At 43.9% G+C, this 23406-nt stretch overlaps 1 protein-coding gene across 5 annotated transcripts in view; it reads right to left on the reverse strand.

Annotated features, from left to right (window-relative positions):
- The window catches only part of ATP8A1 (ATPase phospholipid transporting 8A1), a 203316-nt gene that overhangs the window by 112548 nt on the left and 67362 nt on the right, over positions 1-23406 (reverse strand). For all 5 annotated transcript variants that reach the window (XM_083166445.1, XM_083166302.1, XM_083166374.1 and 2 more), the window contains exons 5-7: positions 15664-15762; positions 9051-9096; positions 7362-7402 (exon numbers count right to left, since the gene is read on the reverse strand). In XM_083166445.1, the coding sequence (XP_083022571.1) occupies positions 7362-7402; positions 9051-9096; positions 15664-15762 (186 nt within the window). The remainder of the gene's footprint in view (positions 1-7361; positions 7403-9050; positions 9097-15663; positions 15763-23406) is intronic.

The raw sequence follows: 23406 nt of genomic DNA on the forward strand, positions 1-23406 counted from the left end.
AAGCCGCTCAGTGTGTACGCACTAAGCGAGTTTTCCCCCTAGTGATGATAGTGATCATTGCTGTCCATACACGCTGGGCATAGTCGCCTAATGTGTATGGACCTTTACTTTCTCTGTACACGTTACATCCGCCACCCCACCCCCCCCTGCAGTGTGCATGGTTTTGCCCATTCCATAATGAATTTGACTTTGCTAGTGAACCAGAATAAGGGCCTTTTAGAGCAAAGCAGATGCTTGGTGCTGCCAAGGTGCCCAGGACCTGAAAGGGACTACTGGATTTGCCATAGCCAGGATGCGAAAGGATACATCTGTAGGTCATGCTGTTGGAGCAGCATAAATAAGAAAACCATTTCCATTCATTTAAAAAACTATTAAATAAATAAAGAAATGTTGGGTCTGAGAACCTATTCCCCCCCTTCTTTCCGAGTATGAGAAGCTGGTGGCTAAAATGCTTAGTGAACTCTACTAGTCCACAACTATACAAGTGAAACGGAAGGGGGGGAATTTGTACACCAACTAAATTAAATTCCTCTGTGCAAGTGAAATTCAAGCAGTACATGGAGATCACACTATTATCTATCTAAGTGCCCTCCTAAATCCTACAGGTCAATGATTCGATATGCACTGAAGGCTTAATCTATTGTACCATGCATAAAATATTTACTGTCTCTGACAGATAAAAAGAACAAAAAAGGCAAAAAGCGCTTACAAGTGTATCTGGATAGCTGATATACATAATCAGATCTGGGTCAGATAGACAACACAAGCCATGGATTTCTGAGAGAAGGAAACTGAATCTCGCATCCCTTTGTCAGGGACTGCAGCATCAAAGGACTAGACAATGTATATGACAATAGGTACAACAATAAAATCAGTAAAACCGTTAGAACTTTGAAAGTAAACTGTTCCTTCGGCAATATATTGATTATAAAATGAACACTTTTACATCTTTTTACATTACAGGAGAGTGACAAAACTCTGTACAGCATTGTCCTGATAGAAGCAACACAGACGAGCAGCCAATGCTATATATAGCCAGCATATCCTGGCTGTCTGGAAAGGTCAGTTACCTGAATAGCACCTTATAAGTCCCCAGTATGACATATCTAGAGAACAGTCACTCCAGGATTGTGCTAAACTTTATGAATCATCAGGATGGAGTGTTCCCAGACCAGGACCACTAGTAGTAATTCAAATATCTTCCTCTTTTTACTGTTTTACAATACATGTTGTCTCCTGCTTCTCATTGCAGCATCTTAATGGTTTCTATATGAATGGCGTGGCTGCCCCGTGTGAATGGACACAATAGTGTCCATTAACAACTACTGTGTGCGGCACGGCTTTTGGCCGTGCGAGGTTTCGCCACTAACACATAATATTGAGGGTATGGATCGTGGGGTCCACAGAAATTAGTTCAACACGGTCTAGGTCGACCCTCGGATGGCCAATCCCAGGAGCGTCCGGTTTCTGGGATTTCAGCCTAAAATCCCTAGGATTTGAATCCTGAGATTGAACCTTCCAATCCCAGGATTTAGAGATTGGATAGTGCATGGGCAGTTAATTTTCTTAAATGTCAGGCAGCAATGAGCAACAGATGGCTCAGTCACTGCCACATCGCCCCTGATCCTCAGCTGTGCGCAGTGTGATGTCAGAAGTCACGTGTGCAGCCCAGCAACAGCCGCACTCGCCCAGTCTTTAGCAGAGCCCACCCACGAACTCCCGCCCACTAAGGAAGTACACAAGTGGAGACTGGTAAAAGGAGCAAGGGGCAATAGCGGGGAGCGAGATATATAAGGACTGAGGGGGAGACAGAGAAGGAGGAGGATGAAGTTCTGCTGCTGCCTGCCACTGCCACCATTATGTCAATCCCAGGATTGAGCGTTTTTCAATCCTGAATCTCTGGATTTAAAAAAAAAGTCCCTTACGTACAAAAGGGAACATTCCTTCTAAAACTAAACATGGTTTGTTAGGCACTGGGGGAACATTTTAATTGTTGCGCAAAACCTTATACCAAATGCGGAATAAATCCAGGCATATGTAGACCATAGTATACGGAGGTGACTCACATTATTGGTGCATTATGCATGTACTGTGAGTATACAAGACGTGCTAATTAATTCTCAAGCAAACACGTTTTTCGTTGTTATTTATTCATAAGACCTGCTGTTCCCTTTTATGAAAAAGACAGAAAAAGTGAAACCAACCAGAGAAAACAAATACGAGGCTTCAATGCTCTGTCTTAATGAAGATCAATTATTTCCACTTAGTGAACTCAGAAGAACACATTAAAGATTTATCTATGCTACCATTAACATAACTGCATTACCATCAGTTTTCTAGCGCAACGCGTCTCCTGGCACTTCTATTAGAACCATTCACACAGTAATCTGTTTTTGTTATTGTACGTTATAAGACACACCCTTATGAAATATCTTTTTCAGTTACTGAATCCTCAACATTTCCTGGAATAAGGGATAAGTTCCAGAATGGTTGTTCCATGATACCTATACGATACACACCTGCCAACTTGCACTGTCCCAGCTATATGACAGATGGCTTAGGATCCAGTCACATTGCAGTGGAACAGAATTTCTGGTACTCTTTACCTAGCACGGCGCCCACGATTTTGATCGTGGGCATCATAGGTAAAAAAATTGCGGGCATCGCGGCCATTGATTGCACTAAAAATCGGGTGCGACGCGACCGACGCGATGCCCGCGATTTCCCATAGGGACCAATGTTAAATTTCTCAATTGACCCGATTTTACTGTTCAATGCCTCAATTGACACGATTTTTCCATAGGAAACAATGTTAAATGGGCCACATAGGTCAAATAGCCACCCTGAAGTGTGAAATGGCCCCCACAATTGTTAACGCCACCCCACGATCAACGTGAACCCGAAGCGTGGCGAGCGAAGCGAGCCCGCGAGGGGCGGCGGTACGCGTCCTACGACCTTTTCATACCCCCACTATCCACGTCGGCATGGAGTTGAGAATAGAATAGTGTGGCGAGCCACCGAGCCCGAAGCGTGGCGAGCCCCGCGAGGGGACGCGGATACCTTCACAGGTAAACGCGTCCCTTCGCGGGCTTCACAGGTATCCTCGTCCGCTCGCCACGCTTCGGGCTCGGTGGCTCGCTGCGCTCGCCACACTATTCTATTCTCAACTCCACGCCGACGTGGATAGTGGGGGTATGAAAAGGTCGTAGGACGCGTACCGCCGCCCCTCGCGGGCTCGCTGCGCTCACCACGCTTCGGGTTCACGTTGATCGTGGGGTGGCGTTAGCAATTGTGGGGGCCATTTCACACTTCAGGGTGGCTATTTTGCCTCTGTGGGCCATTTAACATTGATTCCTATGGAAAAATCGTGTCAATTGAGGCATTGAACAGTAAAATCGGGTCAATTGAGAAATTTAACATTGGTCCCTATGGGAAATCGCGGGCATCGCGTCGGTCGCATCGCACCCGATTTTTTAGTGCATTCAATGCCCGCGATGGGCGCCGTGCTAGGTAAAGAGTACCGAATTTCTTTCTACCTTTATCGGTAATGGTGTTAGCTTCACGCTGCTAGATTGTCAACCGCTGTGTCCAAAACTAACTACAAACAGATAGGGCCGAGGTACTTATTTGCGGTTTCCATGATCTCTAGCTGAACATGGCGCTTGCTGTGGCTTAAGACTAATTTCATTGCTGGTATAAACTGTACATATTGAGAAGTATGAAGCAGTTACTCCAGATACAGGACTGTATGTGGTGGACATTTGAGAATGCATAGGATTATGAATGGCATGAAGCTCGTATACACTGGAATTGTAGGTTGTGGGCATGCTAATGTATTTCCTTAAGAATTAGTTATATACGTGTCCCTATGCAATCACCGTCAGAATGCAGTTTGCTCTCCGGAATCCTACACCCTTCATGCATCTTTGATTTAATGCCACTCCACATTGTAGCCCGCCCCCCCCCCCCCCCGTTCTTCTTTATTGCTGATGCCGCCTCAGCTCCACCCTAGTTATCTAATTTCATGCCAATCGCCAAAACTTCTCTTGCTAAGTCCCCCTTGTGCTGGGCAAACATTACAATCATTTAGTATGTAGCCACGATGGGTAACAAATTATGGGTCTGTCAGACATGCAGCCAAGCAATTACAGTAAGAGATGCATCGGGCAGTGTATGCTGCCAGATGCCAGACATTCCCTTGTACTGTACTGTCCCTTTTTTAGGAAGAGAAAATGTCTCCTCCCCAGGGAAGGAACATAGATAATCCGTGGCCATCACGGTGATAAAACTCTCAAAATCTGATGGGTTTCAGGCTGTCCAATAAAATATTTGCCAGATCCATAGACATGATATCTGAATGTGGCCAGATGCACTAAGCTTCAAGAGTGATAAAATGGAGAGTGATAAACAGCCAGCCAATCAGCTCCTACCTGCCATGTCATAGAATGTGTTTGAAAAATGTCAGAGAGGAGCTGATTGGTTGGTTGTTTATCGTTCTCCATTTTATCACTTTGGAAGCTTAGTACATCTGGCCCTCTATGCCCAGCATGTAACTTAAATCATGACTGAATTAAACGTTTCAGAGCTTTAAAATACAAATATTACACAACAAAATGTCACTGCAGTATTTGTTATTAAGATAAAAGAGGGAAATAAAAAAAGACATGAGACACCTATGAAATAAGTATTTTACTACTATTCTTTCAAATTATAGTCTGACAGATCTTCCACTTTTGGTGACAAGCTGTACTTGACCTATGTACACCTTCACTGTCTAGAATTCAAGTGGTGACGTAACACTAGAAGAAAGGAAACAATGTTCTGTGGTAGCTTTGTACTACAGTGCTTCTCTGTATGCCACACACAGCCTACCCTGCCACTTACATGTACGGGATAATGCAGCCCACTCACTTGTGAGATATTGGATCTTATTCTGGTCCACATGCAATGCAGCTAAATTTTGCATAAATATCCATTTGCAGCCTTGGGTGCGGCGACCCAATTCATTCGATGGTCATCAAATGATTTGGAAGGTGCACGCAAAACTAAGACACTCCCTGGTGTCTTAGCTTTGCGCGCTCCATGTATGGTAAGCGGGAGGTCAGCTGACATCCACTGGCGTCAGCTGACCGCCCCTGACACCCGTGTCATGGCCTAATCTCCATGGAAACGCCTAGCGTTTTAATGGGAACATCCAAGAAATGTTGGGTGTTCCCATGGGCGCAGCCTGTCGCCACCGCAACCACGCCCGCACTGCTAGGGCGCGCAAACAAGCATTTCGCCGTGCCCACTCGTACCCAGCGTATGCACATCCGCATAAAGAAAACATCGCTCCCCCGTGCAAACGCGCAGGGGAGAGTATGAACCAGAATAAGGCCCATAGAGTACAATCATGCGATTTAAAAAAATAGCAGTGACAAATCTCATGGAACGCACGCCAAATGCATGTCACCTGACGCGATGCACATGCACATTGGTCGAATCTGGCGTCTCAAGATATGAGCTGTACATAATATTTATCGCATATGCGATCACATGTGGTTTTTAAAGCACATGCGATTTATACCAATGCGATGTGTGCTCTGTCAGTTTATATACCCCGAGATAGCCCAGCCCCCATTACATCACCAGATTTCAGGTCGTAAGGGGCATGCAATTTATTGCATGATTGTATGCACATAGAATGCAAAAACAGCACTTTGAGATGCGATTTATTGCATGGGGTGCTTCAAGGGAAATTGCAGCGCGATATTGCATTTCATACCATCGCACAAGGGTATGGGCACCATTGGGGATGGACGATCGTACAAGCACATTCACCTACATGTCCGACAAGGAAAGATTTTATTAACTACACCATGGGGGTTATTCTGGTTCACTCCTTCTGGCAAATTCCTTCTCAAATGGACAAAACCATGTGCACTGCAGGTGGGGTAGATGCTACTTGTGCAGAGAGAATTAGATTTGGGTGGGCTTTTTACTCCAAAGTGAGATCTATACTGCAGTGTAAAAATAAACCAGTCAGTATTTTCCCTGCACAGAAACAAAATAACTCACCCAAATCTAATTCTCTCTGCACATTTTACATCTGCCCCCTGCAGTGCACATGGTTTTGTCCATCTAAGAAGGAATTTGCCAGAAGGAGTGAACCAGAATAACCCCCATGGTGTGAACAAGAATAACCCCCCATATGAGAACACAGATCCCAGCACTAAATGTTGTTTGTACAGTTTTGTGCCCCGTAATGTAGAAATTGAGATTATGTGGCTTTTTTTTCTCTGTGCTGTCATTATAAAGGAAGCTAAGTGTATGGTTTGAAGATTCAGACTATGCTCCCTGTTCTCCAACATTCGGTGAAGTTATGGTGATCCCTCACCATCATTCACATGAAATCATATAGTTCTTACACACTACATAAAAGATCAGCGCAGTCTCTTTATATTATATATATATGTTTTAATGCTACAGTATTTGCAGACCGAACACGGCAGACAGTGTGAAGGTGATCATACACAAGCCATTCAGTGTTGACATGACGAATGACCTGACCAAACAGGCATATGGCCAAATGTGAAAAATATGGATTCTATAAGCAAATGTACAATGGCCACATCCTTAGTGGCACCGCTTGTGTTTTCTATCCGCATAAAATGGTCAAACGCAACCACCATCAAACGCAACCACCATGCTTAACAATTGATACAGTTGATCCCTATAATTGGGATCGGTGGTCTTTTTTGGGAACATAAAATCTGCAGTTCAGCCAAAAAAGGATTAAAGTTTAGATTTAATCTCTAAAAAGGCCTGGTCTCCTATCCTTTTCGCATGTGATATTGCTTACGCTACAGCAGGATATAATTACACTACAGACACTCCAAGACTTCACCACCAATTTGTGGTCGGATGCAATAAAGGAAAGTACAGGCCTGTACCAATACTGACATGAGAAATGACTTCAAGATATTTCTTTCTGATTTGTGGTGGCCTTTTAGTTTCTGTTCAGCCTCTTAAATGATTCTGATTTAAAACAATTTGCCAAATGCTGACATACAGACAGAGAGAATCTGCTGAGAGTAATAAAAGGCATGCAAAGTATTTGAAATAGAAAACTGCAGGTTTACAATGACCGCAGTGCTTCTCCTTGCTATTCTGCCTACTGTACTGTAGCTTAGAACATTCTCCAGATGAAAACAGCTTTTCAACAACCGATTTGTGTTCCTCGTCCAATACTGCCCTTTGCAGTACAACACACAGATGCACCATTCTTGTTCTGTCCAATACTAAATGTAACATGCCATGTATACAATTACATCATTATAAAAACAGTGTGCCTGTACTCTGATTTGTGAAATGACACCTACCTTTTCCCAATGCACGATCTCCCAGGCCCCGTTTCGCAAAACTGGGGAAAAAGTACAAAGAGCTTCAAAACCACAGCGTATTGTGTAACCCAAAATAACCCAAACTGTCCTTCTTTAATGTTGACTTTTAAGACCAATTCGAAAGGAATTAGCTAGTCTATGATATTAAATTTTGGGACTTCTATGTGCATACAGAGGTGTATTCAATACTGCCGGCGAGGGGGGTAAATGGCAGGATCGCCGAAAACAAGCGATCTTCGCCGTTTAACCCCCGCGCCGGCCGCTCACCCTTTTCAACATTCCGGGGGAATCCTCACTATCAGATAATGGTGAGGATTCCCCCAAACAGTGAGGCTCGCTGCATTTAGCCACAAGTCTCGTTTTAGCAGCCGCATACGCAGTTTCCCCCTTACTCCAAAAAGCTAGCGAGGGGGACATAACGTATGCAGGGAGGTCAGTTGAATACTGACCGGGCAAGCAGCACTGCTCCCTGTCACAGCTCTCCCCCCACATTGAATACTGCCCACAGTATCATTCCCCAGAGATTCTCTTTTAATAGTAAACGTTGCACCATGCGTAGAGCAAGGGCTGGAATTTCTCATCCCGCAAAACTGTATGTACAGTTTGGGAGATGGCTGCGGGAGATTGAATACCCCCCTAAGTGACTGATACATACATTTCATTGTTACCATGCTTTCCTTCCCTATAAAACTAGGAAAGTTTAGCTTGCCTACAGGGCCACTGGGTTTTTTTTTTGTAAAGCACCAAAAATCCCTACTACCACTTGATAGTAAGTCCAGGTAGGAAGATAACAAAGGAGAGGGAGTTGTGGCCCGTAAGTTGACACAAAAAATGTGCAGAGGGGTAACGCGCAAACAACTCAAGCACCTGCGCTCTCCTATATTAGGCACAATTGTCTGTGAAAAAGGAGATACAAATTCCTGCTGCATACAATGATGCATACAATGCATTGTGCATTGTATGCATACACTGCAATGATGTTGCATACATTGCAATGATGCATTGTATGCATACAAGTTCCATGGGCAAAGCGATCAGGAACTGCATTAAATACACCCCACTTGTCCCAGCTATAGTTTACTACAGGGATGATGAACCTTTGTCCCACCAGCTGTTATTGAACTACACATCCTTACATGCCCTGCAACAGTTTTAGGATTGCCAAATAGCAAAACTGTAGCAAGGCATGCTGGGATGTGTAGTTTAACAACAGCTGGAGGGCCGAAGGTGCCCCATCCCTGGTTTACTAGAACAGATTAAATCCATCACTCTGTGGCTTTGGGGTGAGAGAAAATGAAGCACAAGTTTCTGTTAGAATTGCACCCAATCTGCAGCTGCTCACACAGCGGATAATTACAGAAGGGAACGCTCACTCACTTTTCCTCGCACCTCTGTGGAATATGTAGTGTTTAGTATTTTAGGAGACTCTAATAATATAATGTTTCTGTGTATTGAGGAGATGTGTGTAAACCAGGGCGGCACCGGATTAAGGTGTCCTTACACCCGCCAGGGTACACAGCGACTCTGTAAATCATGTTACTCTAAATGCCAGCAGATTCCTTCTTTGAAAAGGAAACCAACGTGAGTATGCACACCAAGGCGATGTCATAGGACTGGCTTCATTACACAGCCACATGGCACAGATTACTTCATGCAAGCGTTGCATACCCTGCGTATTCTTCTTGTTCACGTAATTGTCAGCTTTGTGCCGTTTCTGCAAAAAGAGACACATAAGTTAAGTTTTGTGATACAACATAAATAATATTTGATACACTGTAAAACACAATACTATTGTCACCTGAAAAATGTTTTGCATAGTGTGTCACTTATGGTGACCTCTAAAGTCAGCAACCTAACCAACAGACCAGTGGCCATATGGAAGCATAGCATTTTATCATTGACATGCAACTGTATGAGGCTGATTCTATAAACTGCAGTCAGATTGTAACCCTGCACAAGGTGCATTTGAGTGTACCTGGGCAAGTGCATTGCATAAATGATTGCACACACCTCAAGCTACTGTATGTTACTACCACAAACATACTACCACGACAGACACTTGCGCTAGGATACAATGGAAAGTCATATTTATAAATATTATTATATTATCATTTATTTATATGGTGCCACAAGGGTTCAGCAGCGCCTGACAATGCATAGATGAGCAAAAGAACAAAACAAGAAAATAGTATATACACAGTACAAATGCAAATAAATAAATTGTAAATAAAAAAAAAGACAGTTGCCACTGTGGACACTGACGCAATTATAACTCGTTAGAGCTTACATTCTAAAGGGAAGGTGCAGACAAACTGGGGTGACACAGCAGGGATAGAAGTGAACATAGACATAGGTTTAGGATGAGAAATGATTATATTTAATAAAGAAGTGGGTCCTGAGTGCCCGTTTAAAGTTTTGTAGAGGGGTGGCAAGTCTGATAGGGAGGAATAGAGAATTCCAGAGATACAGTGCACAACGGCCAAAGTCTTGAAGATGGGAATGAGAGGAAGTAACCCATTGGCAGGAGAGGCAACGTGCATTTGTGGAGCGGAGAGGGCGGATGGGAGTGCAAAGAGAGACAAGGTTAGATATGTAGGTGGGGGAACCATAGGTGATTGCTTTGTAAGTAAGTGTAAGGAGCTTGAATTGTATTCTGAAGGGAAAGGGGAGCCAGTGCAGGGCTTGTAAGAGAGGGGAGGTGGACACAGTACGTTTGGAGAGGAAGCTTAGATGGACAGCAGAATTGAGTATAGATTGGAGTGGAGAGAGGTGTTTTACAGGGAGGCCAAAAATTAGTAGATTACAGTAGTCCAATCTGGATATAACTAGTGAGTGGATGAGGGTGTTTGTAGCATCCTTGGTGAGAGAAGGTCTGATCCTGGAAATATTTTTGAGGTGAAAACAACAGTGAGAGATGCTGAAAGTGTGGTTTAAAGGAGAGAAAGGAATCAAGAGTAACACCAAGGCAGCATACTTGGTGGCTAGAGGAGATCATTGTTCCATCAACAGAAAGTGAAATTGTGGAAGGTGAGGTTATCTGGGAGGGGGGGGGGGGGGAGGATGATCGGCTCAGTCTTAGACATGCTTAGTTTAAGAAAGCACTGTGACATCCAAGAAGAGATAGTGGAGAGACAGTTAGAAATAAAAGTGAGGAGATCAGGAGAAGAGAGGTAGATTTGAGTATCATCGGCATAGAGGTGATATTGGAAGTCGAATGAGCTTACCTAGCGATGGCGTATAGAGAGAGAAAAGGAGAGGACCAAGAACAGAGCCTTGGGGGTACCTACGGTCAGTGGAAGAGCTGGGAAGGTGCAGTCATGACAAGAGACAGAAGAAGCTGTCAGAGAGGTAGGAAGATAACCAAGAGAGCAGTATCACATAGACCAAGGGAGTGAAGGATTTGGAGGAGGAGGGGGTGGTCAACAGTGTCAAAAGCAGCAGAAAGGTCAAGAAGATAAAGTAGAGTAGTGGCCTTTAGATGTAGCAGCATGAAGATCATTGCAGACTTTAGTGAGAGCAATTTCGGTGGAGCTGAGTGGACGGAAGCTACTGTAGACTGGAATGGATTAAGCAGGGAGTGGGGTGAAAGAAAGGCAGTAAGGCGGTTGTAGACAATACGCTAAAGGAGTTTGGAGGCAAAAGGGAGGAGAGAAATGGGTCAGTAGTTAGTGAGAGAATTAGGATCAAGGGTAGGTTTTTTTAAGAATAGGAGAGACAAGAGCATGCTTGAAGGCAGAGGGGACAATACCCAATAAGAGAAATAGCTTGAAGAGGTGGGCAAGATGGGAACAGGCAAAAGGAGAGAGGAAGAGGAGGAGGCGGGAGGGGATAGGGTCACATGGAGAGGTGGTGAGGGGAGAGGAATGGATGAGGCCCATGACTTCCTCACCAGATACATGGGAGAAGGATGTCAGAGTTGGCAAGGGGGAGGAGGGATTGTGAGGGAGAGGAAGTGGTAGGTTGCAGGTGGTCTGGTTGGATGTTATGTCCTGATGTATGGAGTCAATTTTGAATGTAAAGTAAGTGGCAAAGTCAAGAGCAGAGAGTGAGGAGGGGAGAAGGAGCTGGGCAGAGGAGGGAGTTGACAGTATCAAAGAGGCGCTGGGGTTTTTTAGACTGGGAGGAGATGAGGTTCTTGAAGTATGACTGTTTAGCAAGGGAAAGGGCAGCACTGAAGGCTGAAAGCATAAGTTTGAAATGGAGGAACTCTGCCTTGAAGCGTGATTTCCTCCAATGTCGTTCAGTATATATGAGCATTTTGCAGGTATGAGGTGCATGTGCCAGGGTTGAGGTGTTTATTTGTAAGGGTGAATAGTGGTTGGTGGAGTGACAGAATCAAGAGCAGAAGTAAAGGAGGCATTATATAGGGAAGTGGCTTGTTTAGGACATGACCGAGAGATAATAGGAGAGAGAAGTGAGCCAAAGAGAGAGGATAGGGAGGTGGTGTCAATAACCTCGATGTTACGCTTGGTGATTGTAGTTTTGGGAGGTGGAGAAGCAGCGAGGCATAATTTAAGAGAGAGCAGGTGATGGTCAGAGTGGGGGATGGGAAGTTTGAGAAATCAGAAATATCACAAAGATAGGTGAAGACTTTTGAGGGAGCCACTATATTGAATCCGTCCCCATTTTGAAAACGTTACCCACTGCTCAAAGCAAAACCTTGTGCAATAGCAGTTTCAAAAACCTCTTCATTTCCATACAGCATTTGGGGCCATATGTGAGCAAAGAATAAGAAATTTTTATACTACTTCATAGGAATCCGGAGAGTGATTATGCAACATATAAAACACTAGTTAAAAGCTCATCAAAATGACAGCTTAAGGTCCATACACACTGGGCGATATTGCCCAGCGTGTATAGTGGCCGATGATGGGGAAAATCGCTGAGCGATTTCCCCCTGCCCAATGATTTTTCCCGAGGGTGGACAGCATTCCATAGCAGGACGCTATGGAAAGCAGTCCTTCCGCCACTCATCTGCTGGTAATACCAGCAGATGAGAGGCGGCCGGCAACGATGATGCGAGAGCACACAGCAGCGATCACCGCTCATCGCGGCACCGTACACACTGGGCGTCTTTTATGCTGAAAGCCGCTCAGACAATTAAACTGAAAGGCTTTCAGGTGAAAGTTGCCCATTGTGTACGGGGATTTTTGTCTGCTAATACCTTCAATCTCTATTCTGACAGCTCTCTCTCTCCATTATCCAGCAAGTGTGAAACAGATCATTTTGCTTTCACTTTCTGTTAAGAAGTGATTGGTAGCACTTATTAGCGTTTTAATATATATATATATATATATATATATATATATATATATATATATATATATATATATATAATTCTCAAAAGTTTTGTAAAGTGAAAATGTTTTTAATTTAATGGACCCTTAGAGACCTTTTACCCCTTTGGTGGTATGCCTGGAAATTTCTTGGGCAGGAGCTGTTTCTGGGTATACCACTGTAAAGAAAGGGTGAAGGTGACCACTGGCACACCACCACCCCCCCAGTTGCTTATGCCCCCCTCTCCCCCCCATTGCTGATCCTCCGCGTCGCCATTTGGGAGGATCGGGGCCGCTCAGGATGATTAAACAGATGAACGGCTGAGTGGCCGAACACCCAAGCGTACCCCGAGCAGCCCCGAACCTCTCCAATCTCCAATTATGTATAAATATTGATTATGAACGAGGAATGCGTGCAGTGTAGTTCGATGACAACACAACATAAAATGTAGTTGAAAGATAAGTAAATGAGAAGGTTAATAAGGGAATAGAGTGCCAGAAGCCAGACCATCAAAAATGGTTCAGGGCAGATTTGGTACGGGGAGATTTGCTGAGCGTTCTGAGTGATACTAGATCGTCACTAGACATGTGGGGTCGCGCATTGCTATGGCCGTGGAGGGATGTAGGGGCATTTCTAAGCAACAATAACCTAATATCGCCCCATAAGGGGTGTGTACACTGGCTGGAGGATGGCTAATTTTGACTAAGTGATTTTGCTTATTCAAAATCCCCCAGTCGCTGCCAGAGATTAGCCGGCGGTCATCCCAAGCAGCAGCAGCCCGTGTGTACAGTCGAACAAACCCTGCAGTATCTAGCCAAAATATTCTTGCCTGTAGTGTCTATTTGGCCGGCGATATCGGTGCTGCAAGGCCGTGCATCGCTATCATCCGCTGTGTACACACGGGGCGATTCAGGAAAACATTCTGATGATGTAGTCAAAATCCCTTAAAAGAATCGCCCTGTGTGTACACCCCTTTAATTGGAATGATCAGTTTCCTGGCTGCAAAGAAGGTCAAACTACCATCTTCCATAGCATTGTTAGCTACATGGTCTCGGACTTTATATTTATTAGGCCACCTGTTGTTCATGCACAGACTAGAACAAAGTGATTCTTGGGTTTTTTCTCATAATCTCAAAGAAAACAGGCCAGACAGAGAAACACACTAAACCCACTGATAATACAACACCACAAGTCTGTATCGGAGATACTTACTGCAGGCTGGCACTGGCTCAGATCTAGGGCTGCAGCATAATGATGTCACTGTATGCAGTGAATAGTACAATACAGTCTGAGCACCAGGAAGAGAGCAGAGTGTCTCCAGCCCCTCCACACTTCATTTACAATCTATAGAGCTTATATTGCAAGCGTTCTGGCTCTAGTACATTTGTATACATTATTATATTCTCATAAGGTGACTATACAAATATGAAAAAAACGTTGGCAGTGTTATAAAGAACATCCTCAGACAACTGTAGACTCAAAGTGCACTTGCAGCCGCAGAATATTTCCTGCACAGCCGAAGGTATTTAATGAGAATAAAAATAGGGTATGTTTTGACTTCATGAAATATAAATGAAATGATCGTTTACTGGATATGGGCATTAAGTGACTTTGCACAAACAAGCTCATTTCTATGCAAATGTGCATACAATTAAATGGAAGCTGTCTCGTAGGCTAGCTGATTGCATTTACACAGCATAAGAGCCTCTCCAGGCTGCAATCATGGTTAATAGACAGACGGACCCACCGGGTTGTCAGAATGACGACCTAAATTAGACATGCAAAATTCCTATTTACAGTACATCAAAAAGCAGGAAACAAACTAATGGCATGTTCGCATGGGGGACCGATGTTTTGCCAACGCCCATGTGGATTTCTGCAAATGCGCATATGCTGAGTGGGGCGGGTCGCGGGCAAGCGATCGCGCCATAAAAACGCTAGGCATTTGCATGGAAATTAGGCAGTGACGCGGCTGCCGGGTGCGGGCAGCTGACATCACCGGATGTCAGCTGCCCGCCCTGTTCCTGTATAGGGAACATGCAAAACTAAGTCACTTGAGAGTGCCTTAGTTTTGCGTGTAAGTTCCAAATCATGCGATGGTCCCTGCACCCAAGGCTGCGAATGGATATTAATGCAAAACATCCATACACAGCCATGCTGGGAACACGGCAAAAGGGGGGGGGGGGGGACTTCCGTTTGGACAAGCGGGTGGTGTTTAAGTGTGAGCCAGAATAACCCCAAGCATTTACTGAGATCCGTGGTGGCTGTGTGCAGGTTAACTCAGCGTAAAAGCTCAGAGTTCCCTAGAATGATAAATGTATGTTGACATTCAAATGGCTGACCCCAGATTGCCGACAGTTAAAATAGCAAAAAGGTTCAAAATATTGACAAATAACCAGTTGACATTTGCATTAGGGTTAATGTTACCATAGTAATACATTGTTGACAATTGCCAGGTCATAGGGACACGAATATGTTGTCAGTCTACATTAATATCATGAGAAAACGAGAGAGCAGGTTCACCATACAGCCATTACAATTGTTAGAAATGTAATAATTATACATCATATACATTTTTCATAAAATTGGCCAATATTATGACCCTAACCCAGGCATTCCCAACCACGGTCCTCAAGGCACACCTACAGTGCCAGTTTTGTAGATATCCAGGTTTGAGCACAGGTGACTTAATTAGTATCCGAGGGATTCTGATTAAACCATCTGTGCTGAAGCCTGGATATCACTAAAACCTGCACTGTTGGTGTGCCTTGAGGACCGTGGTTGGGAATGCCTGCCCTACCCACAAAATGTCAAGGCAGCCTCATCGGGTATGTCCCTAACATTATATGTGTTCACCTCTGGTGTGCAGGACAAAGCCACATAAATGTATCAAATCCGCAAAGTCTGTGTAGCCTACATCACATACTGTAATTTACAAAGCACATGTTGTAGGTAAAGTGTTGGAGCCAAAGAAGAAATGCTGAAAACACCATAACACACTTACAACGTCTTCTATGATTTCCTTGATTGCAGCTACCGCCAAAATGAACAGCAGTGGAACCAATGTTGTATAACGTCCGGTAGGGGACACATCTGGGATTTGCTGAAAGAAATGTACAAATGACACATTAACATTCTACATGAGAAAAAAGGATTATATAGGATTCTATTTGTGCAATAAGCAAATAACAGACATTCAGGGTGCGGAAGCAACAGCCCAGATGTCAGGATATGGCTCTAAGATGTCAGGATATGGCTTTCTGGTCATTTAGCCATCTTCAGTTTGCACCGGAGATTTTAACCTGGGAATTTTCTAGGGGGAATTCAGATCAACCTGGGTCTACTTAGGTCAAGAATGCCGGGGATTCAACAAATTCCTGATTCCAAATGCATGCCCTGTGAATTTAATTTGCTTGTGTAAGCCGAGACAAGGACCCAACCTATGTTCCACAAGCCAAGTAAAATCTGGTCCAAGTCCTTGCTTCTGTCCACAAGATCATGCAAATTTCCAAAACCATGTCACATAATAGGTTTTGCTTAGCCAGAAGCACTGCTGTAATTTTCCGTTTTTAGGTACCACAAGATTTATTTATTACCAGTTATTTATAGCGCACACATATTCCGCAGCACCTCAAAGAGAATAGTTGAACATTCACATCAATCCCTGCCCCTAGTGGAGCTTTACAATCTATATTCCTTAGCACATGTACATGCACACACAGACTTTCTAGGGTTAATTTGTTGGGAGCCAACTAAACAACCAGTATTTTTTGGACTGTGGGGGGGGGGGGGGGGGGGGGGGCGGAGTACCCAGAGGAAACTCATGCAAGCATGTGGAGAATATACAAACTCCGCACAGTTAGGGGCCATGGTGGGAATCGAACCCATGACCTCAGTCCCGTGAGGCAGTAATGCTAACCATTACACAGTCTGTGCTACTAATCATTAACTACTGTAAGCCCTGATGTAAGAACATATTAATTTGCAAATATTTAAACAAACTAATGGATATAGAGAACCGTTTAGAACAGGTAAATTAGGAGTAATCTGCAATTAAGGCTATAAAAATGACAGACTTTACAATGTAAACACTAAAAACTCAAATCTTAGCACAAAGTAAAACGTTCCTACGGTCCCCTTTCATGAAACAGGCTGCTCACACACATAATGCTGCAGCCTTTTTGTGGCACCAAATAAACAAAAAGCAACTTATGTGCAAACAGCTCATGGTTCATTTTGAAGTGCACTCTATTCCTCCAGTGCTGTTGTTACTCTAGGGGCCTTATTCTAGTTCACTCTTTCTGACAAAATCCTTCTTAGATGGACAAAACCATGTGCACTGCAGGTGGGGCAGATGTTACTTGTGAAAAGAGAATTAGATTTGGGTGGGGTTTTACTTCAAAGTGAGATCTATATTGCAGTGTAAAAATAAAGCAGCCAGTATTTACCCTGCACAGAAACAAAATAACTCACCCAAATCTAATTCTCTCTGCACATTTTCCATCTGCCCCCCCTGCAGTGCACATGGTTTTGTCCATCTAAGAAGGATTTTGTCAGAAAGAGTGAACTAGAATAAGGCCCTAGGTCACAAAGCAAGTGAACAATATCAATCCCACATATGCAGTATTTATTTATATCCCATCGATGTTATTATTTTAGTTTTTTTACTAATATAATGAAATAGCCGTTCCAGCTTCATTAGCACAGCCGTTTTTTTGTATTGTTCCTTTATTTTATCTACAGTCACACTTATCCCTATAATGGAAGCCGAAAAAGCAGGACCAGCATGGTTACACATTCCTGTCTGTACCCTCTTAAAAAGAACAACGAGGGAGAAGTATAAAGCGGGATGCGGTCATTTGGTCTACAGCATGATGGTCGACAGTAATTAGGTTGACATGGGAAAAGGTCGACAGGTCAATAGTTCGACAGTGCCTAGGTCGACAAACAAAAAGGTCGACATGGGGTTTTCCCTGTTTTTTGAAACGACAGGCGGTATTTCATGCCCTACCATCCACTAGGGAGTGGTGGGAGAATAAAATAGTGCCCGAAGCATTGCGAGCGATGCACTTCAAAATGTGTCCATGTCGACTGTGTTGACATTCGGGTCAAAATACAGTGAAAAACCCCATGTCGACCTTTTGACTGTCGACCTAGACACTGTCGAACGAATGACCTGTCGAACTAATGACCATTCGACCTAGAACCATGTCGACCATCATGCTGTAGACCAAATGATCCCAACCCTATAAAACAGTGTTAAGAGCGCAGTGCGCAAGTGGAGAAGTTGCTCATGGTAATTTTTCAAGATTTTTTTTATTTTTTTGACTTCCATACACATCCACGTGGACTCTGATTGGGAATGGTAGAGTGTGCCGTGCCGTGCCGTGCCCTAGCCAAGCGAGGCATGATGAGCAAAGCAAGCCGGACACGGTAGAATAACTGGGTGTCTACGTGCTGAGGTGTTGACATTAAAAACAACAAAAAGGTGATAATCTCATGTGGGCATTTTCAGGTGTTGTCCTTTTCCCATGTCGACCTATGATACAATGCCCAAGAGGGATTTATTTTGTATGACATCATTCCTATATATTTATTGGCCTCTGTTCATCATTCGAAACAGTGTTTGAGGAAGTTTTAGAGACCAAAAAAGTATAGGAAGCTAGCAGTGTATCTTTAGTGCATGGAGAGTCCCACACCAGCTTTCTAATTCACATTTTCACCTTGTATGTGTCCCACACCAGCTTTCTAATTCACATTTTCACCTTGTATGTGTCCCACACCAGCTTTCTAATTCACATTTTTACCTTGTATGTTCTATTTGCCCTGTATACTTTGCAGATTTTATCAATATTTAGATGAAAAGTTATATTTTATTACCTATTTGGTGCAACACACCAAGACACATCTTCCTTGTTGTATCCTTGTGATTAAGCCTGATCATTTCATTCCTAAATTAATTCTCACTGACGGCCTGTTTGCTCTACATTAACCTAATTAGAATGTAGTAGTCTTGGGACAGAGCCTGCTCCCTTATGCATCGTTAACTGCTTATATGCATGTACAATAGTCTAGTCTATGTAGTGTATCTTTCCAGAGCTCTCTATGGCATTAGAAAGATACATCCATACACACACACACACACACACACACACACATACATTTTATATATACACATACGTCCGTCCATAAGTACATACGGATATACATACATACATACATACAGATCCAAGGTACAAGCGGCCCTTCTGATCACAAGGGTTCTCGCAATCCTCAAGGCACCCCAACAGTACTAGTACAATTGTACTAGTACAATTGCAGCAACCACATCCAAGCCCTGGCCCATTCTTGCCGGTTCCAGTTACGCAACATTGCTCGCATCAGGCCCTTTCTCTCACAGAGTGCAACTAAGCTGATCATCCACTCATTGGTCATCTCACGGCTTGACTACTGTAATGCTCTCCTCACCGGCCTCGCTCAATCCCAACTGGCTCCTCTCCAATCTGTCCTCAATGCTGCAGCCAGGCTCATCTTCCTCTCCCGCCGCTCTAATTCTGCCACTCCCCTTCAACAAAATCTGCACTGGCTTCCATTCCCCTACAGAATCCTCTTCAAACACCTCACACTCACATACAGGGCCACCTCTAATTCCATTGCTCCATATATCTCTAACCTCATCTCCATTCATACACCCTCCTGCCCTCTACAGTCGGCTGACGACTGTCGTCTCTCCTCCACCCTGATCACTGCTTCCCATGCTAGAGTACAGGACATTGCCCGTGATGCACCCCTTCAGTGGAACGCACTCTCTCGCTCCATTAGACTCTCCCGACCTTGCAAAGCTTCAAACGGGCACTGAAAACTCACCTATTCATCAAAGCATACCCTTCCACTGTATAAACCAGCTGGTTCTCCAACCCCTTGCCTGTTTACATCCTGCTATCTAACCACCACCCACTTGCTTGCACCTCTTGTAATCTGTCTGTCTCCCCTTCCTACTAGATTGTAAGCTCCTCCGAGTAGGGCCCTCTTCCCTCCTGTGGTCAAAGCCCACTTCTCTTCACATGTCACTCACAGCTCTCGTATACTCCAACACTCAGTAACCATCTTCGTCTGCATACTCATCTCCATCATTGGCCTCAAGCCTCTAGTTGTATGTTGATTGAGTCCTCACTACTTATATCCAAGCTGTAATGTGTATTGAACTGTGGCGCTCTTTATTTGTACTGTATTCTTGTTATTTATTCAATGTTATGCCAAGCTTTGTCTCCCTGTATTGTTACTTTGTACGGTGCTGCGAAACACTTGTGGCACCTTATAAATAAAATTATAATAATAATAATAATACAGTCCATACCCATGTCATGGACTGTTGGGGTGCCTTGAGGATTGAGTTTGGGAACCTCTGGCTTAATGGTATTGAATTTTCATTACACCAAGGAGTCCAATTAAACCTACCGGCGGCTTAAATTCTAATTAACAGCATTTTTATTCAGAATAATGCCCCTGAGGAAGTAGTTAGGATGAAACATGTTGGTTTTCGATTTGGTCGCGTGCTAACTTTATGATTCATTTGAAGTGGATGCCATATGCTGTTTTACGTTGTACTAAATATTGACAAACTCTTCAGTGTATGACGGAATAGAGTCCTAATAAAGTTATAGACAATCAAGTCCTGGAGATGGTGGTTTATACCTAGCGCAATCTATTATTACATATTCTGCTACTCCTATCCTCCAACAGGGGTATCTTTAGAGCTGCTGCTATTATCTTCTAATGCATTAGGGTCAAACATACATACATACATGCACGTGCGCACACACTTATTTCAGGGAATTATTGTGACCAAGGAAGAGGTCTCTAACTATGATGAACAAGTTGGCTTCGTATTTTAAAAGGGCTAAGAGGGTTATTCTGGTTGATTCGCAAGGCTGCGAATTCCCAGTCCACCACACTCCGCCTTGTGAATGGTGGCCCGGCCGTCACCAATTTGCAAGGGCGATTCGCTCGCAGGGCCTGTGAATGGATGTTACAAATCAACATCCATTCGCAGCCTTGGGAGATCCGCCTACATCATTCAATGGTCGGCAATCATAGAATGATTGCGAAGGCACGCGCATATAAGGGATGCGGTCAATTTGCCGGCGGTCGGGATCCCGGCGTTCAGAATCCTGACACTGGAATCCCGACCGCCGAAATCCCTAAACTTTCTCCCTCCGTGGGTGTCCACGACACCCATAGAGGGAGAATAAAATAGCGTGCCGAGCGTAGCGAGGCACCGGGCCCGCTGCGTGGCGAGCGCAGCGAGCCCGCAAGGGGGGGCGATCCACGTCCCCCCCATGTCGGGATTTCGGTGGTCGGGATTCCAGTGTCGGGATTCCGACCGCCGGGATCCCGACCGCCGGGATTTCGTATCGGATCCGCATATAAAAGGGACTCTCAAGTCACTTATACATGCGTGGACACTCCGGAGGAAGCGGGCGGGCAGCTGACATCCGGTTATGTCAGCAGCCCGCCCCATTAGCATGTGAATGCCCAGCATTCTCATGGGAACGTCCATGAAAAGGTGGGCATTCTCATATGCAAATGGTCCAGCAAGCTGCCCCACACCCTTGGGTGCGTGCGCCCGGCAAACACCCTGTTCGCCGTGGACGCACGCCCCCGGCTTATGCACCTGATATGACCCTGCGCATGCTCCCACCATTGATGCCCTTTCGAAGATTCTGGTCCATGCGAAAGGACCAGAATAAGGGCCTAAATTCCAAATCAGACTATTTATTCTCACACAGCCAGTTTCTTTGCCCACGGAACAATCATTCAACCCAAGCAACGCTGAATTTCAGGACAGACCTCAAACGACATGGAAAGTTACTACAAGGTGTCTGGTTCTTCTAATTAGTGGCTCAGCATGGAAGAGTATAATGCTTGCCCCAGAGCCACTGCTCTATTACAGCTACAACCTTTACTGAATAGACCTGTCAGTATGTGCTCTTATCTAGCATGTGATAGGATATATGATGCTCAGCAGAAGACAAGCTGAGCCAAATACTAGCCTACTAGTACAATTGCAGCAACACACTCACTTTAAAGTAAAGTAAAGTACAAAAGTTCTTTTACTTCTACATTAAAAAGGAGGCACACCACTATTTTGAAGAGTCCGTGGCAGTGTGGCACCATTAAGGAGGCAAAATTATCTGTTGCAAAATGTTCAATCAAGATTGGGGCTCTAGCGCTAACCATGTGGGACCTCTGGACAAGATGTGATATTTGCCTTGTTAGCAAAGAGGAAAATGCTAAATCTAATCTTCTGTGGAAGGACGGCAGGTGTGGAGGTTCTGAAGACAAGCATCCTCTACATTCCCAACCTCCCTCCTCCTAGAGCTCCCTGGCAGGTAATTGCATGTACAATGCAGAATTAAGATTGAAACATCATCCTCCAGCACTGTATAGAGATAAAAAAAAAACAACACTGCCATGTCCATGCACATCTCCCTGGAGCTTTAACACCATAGTCTCTATGAGATCTCTATCGAAGCTGATAATAACAAAAAATGTCACTCTCCTTCCAGTTCCAGACACCTAACGGACAGGAAATTAATCCAGCCCTTGTCTGCCTAGAGTTTCAAGCCACTAAACCCTCTATACGAAAAAATAAATGATATGTTATCAAGTGCATAGTGTAAATTCGAGAAATATCTGATTTAATAAGTAGGAACTTGCCTAATGCCCCATACACAGCGATGCACCAGTGATGTGTACTGAGCGATCTGTCACAGACCCGTGTTCCCTGGCGAGAGACCACTGGTGATGACTGCAAGCTTGAATGATCTAGCCTGGCAATAGCGATGCGCGGGACCGTGCATCGCCAATCGCTATGGGGCATACACACTGAGCTATTTGTGCTCAATTTCTAAGAAAATCTATCCAGATTGCTTAGAAATTAATCTTAAATCTCCCAGTGTGTACATCCCATGTGTCTACACCACTGTACTGTATGTATGTTCTTTATCAGCCCATTTAGGAAGCATAGTGACAAGAAGCTAGAATTACAATAAAGCACTTGCTCCTCCAGATAGCAGTCATTATCTTTTTTTAAGTTAATATAATATGCTGCTAAACTGTTACAGATAGATTAAGCTGTATATATATATATATATATATATATATATATATATATATATATATATATATATATATAGATAGATATATATATATACACACACACACACACACACACACACACACACACACACGCAGACTGGGACAAATAAACATTTCAAGTTTTAGGAGACCAATAAAAACAGGTCTTCAACGTAAACACTATTGCTAAAGGTCATACATTAGAAAGATATTGTACCCAATCATACAATCTCAATTGATTGTAAGATGGATTGTATGCAGATTGTGTGCACATCTTGTGTACACAATCATGCAGTAGATGGATTGTATGACTGATTGTATGATGGATTGTGAGTAGATTGTGTGTCCAAAAACCACGAAGGACTGCCGGGGATTTCAAGGGAAATTGTACACAATCATGAGCGCAATCGATCTTAAGATCGATCTTTCTGATGTATGGCCAGCTTAAGAAACGGAATCACCACACCATAGACATACAGTAGCTCCATGACTGATGAGAACATTAGAACACGCTCAAAACAGGCACAGTAGAATCCGCCGTTTCAGCTGGTCTAAAGCGTCCTAAATATATGCAGTTTAATTTCTGAGCGCAAGATAATCTAATAAA

This window comes from Crinia signifera, chromosome 1, assembly GCF_055691185.1.
Source record: "Crinia signifera chromosome 1, ASM5569118v1, whole genome shotgun sequence".
Lineage (NCBI taxonomy): Eukaryota > Metazoa > Chordata > Amphibia > Anura > Myobatrachidae > Crinia > Crinia signifera.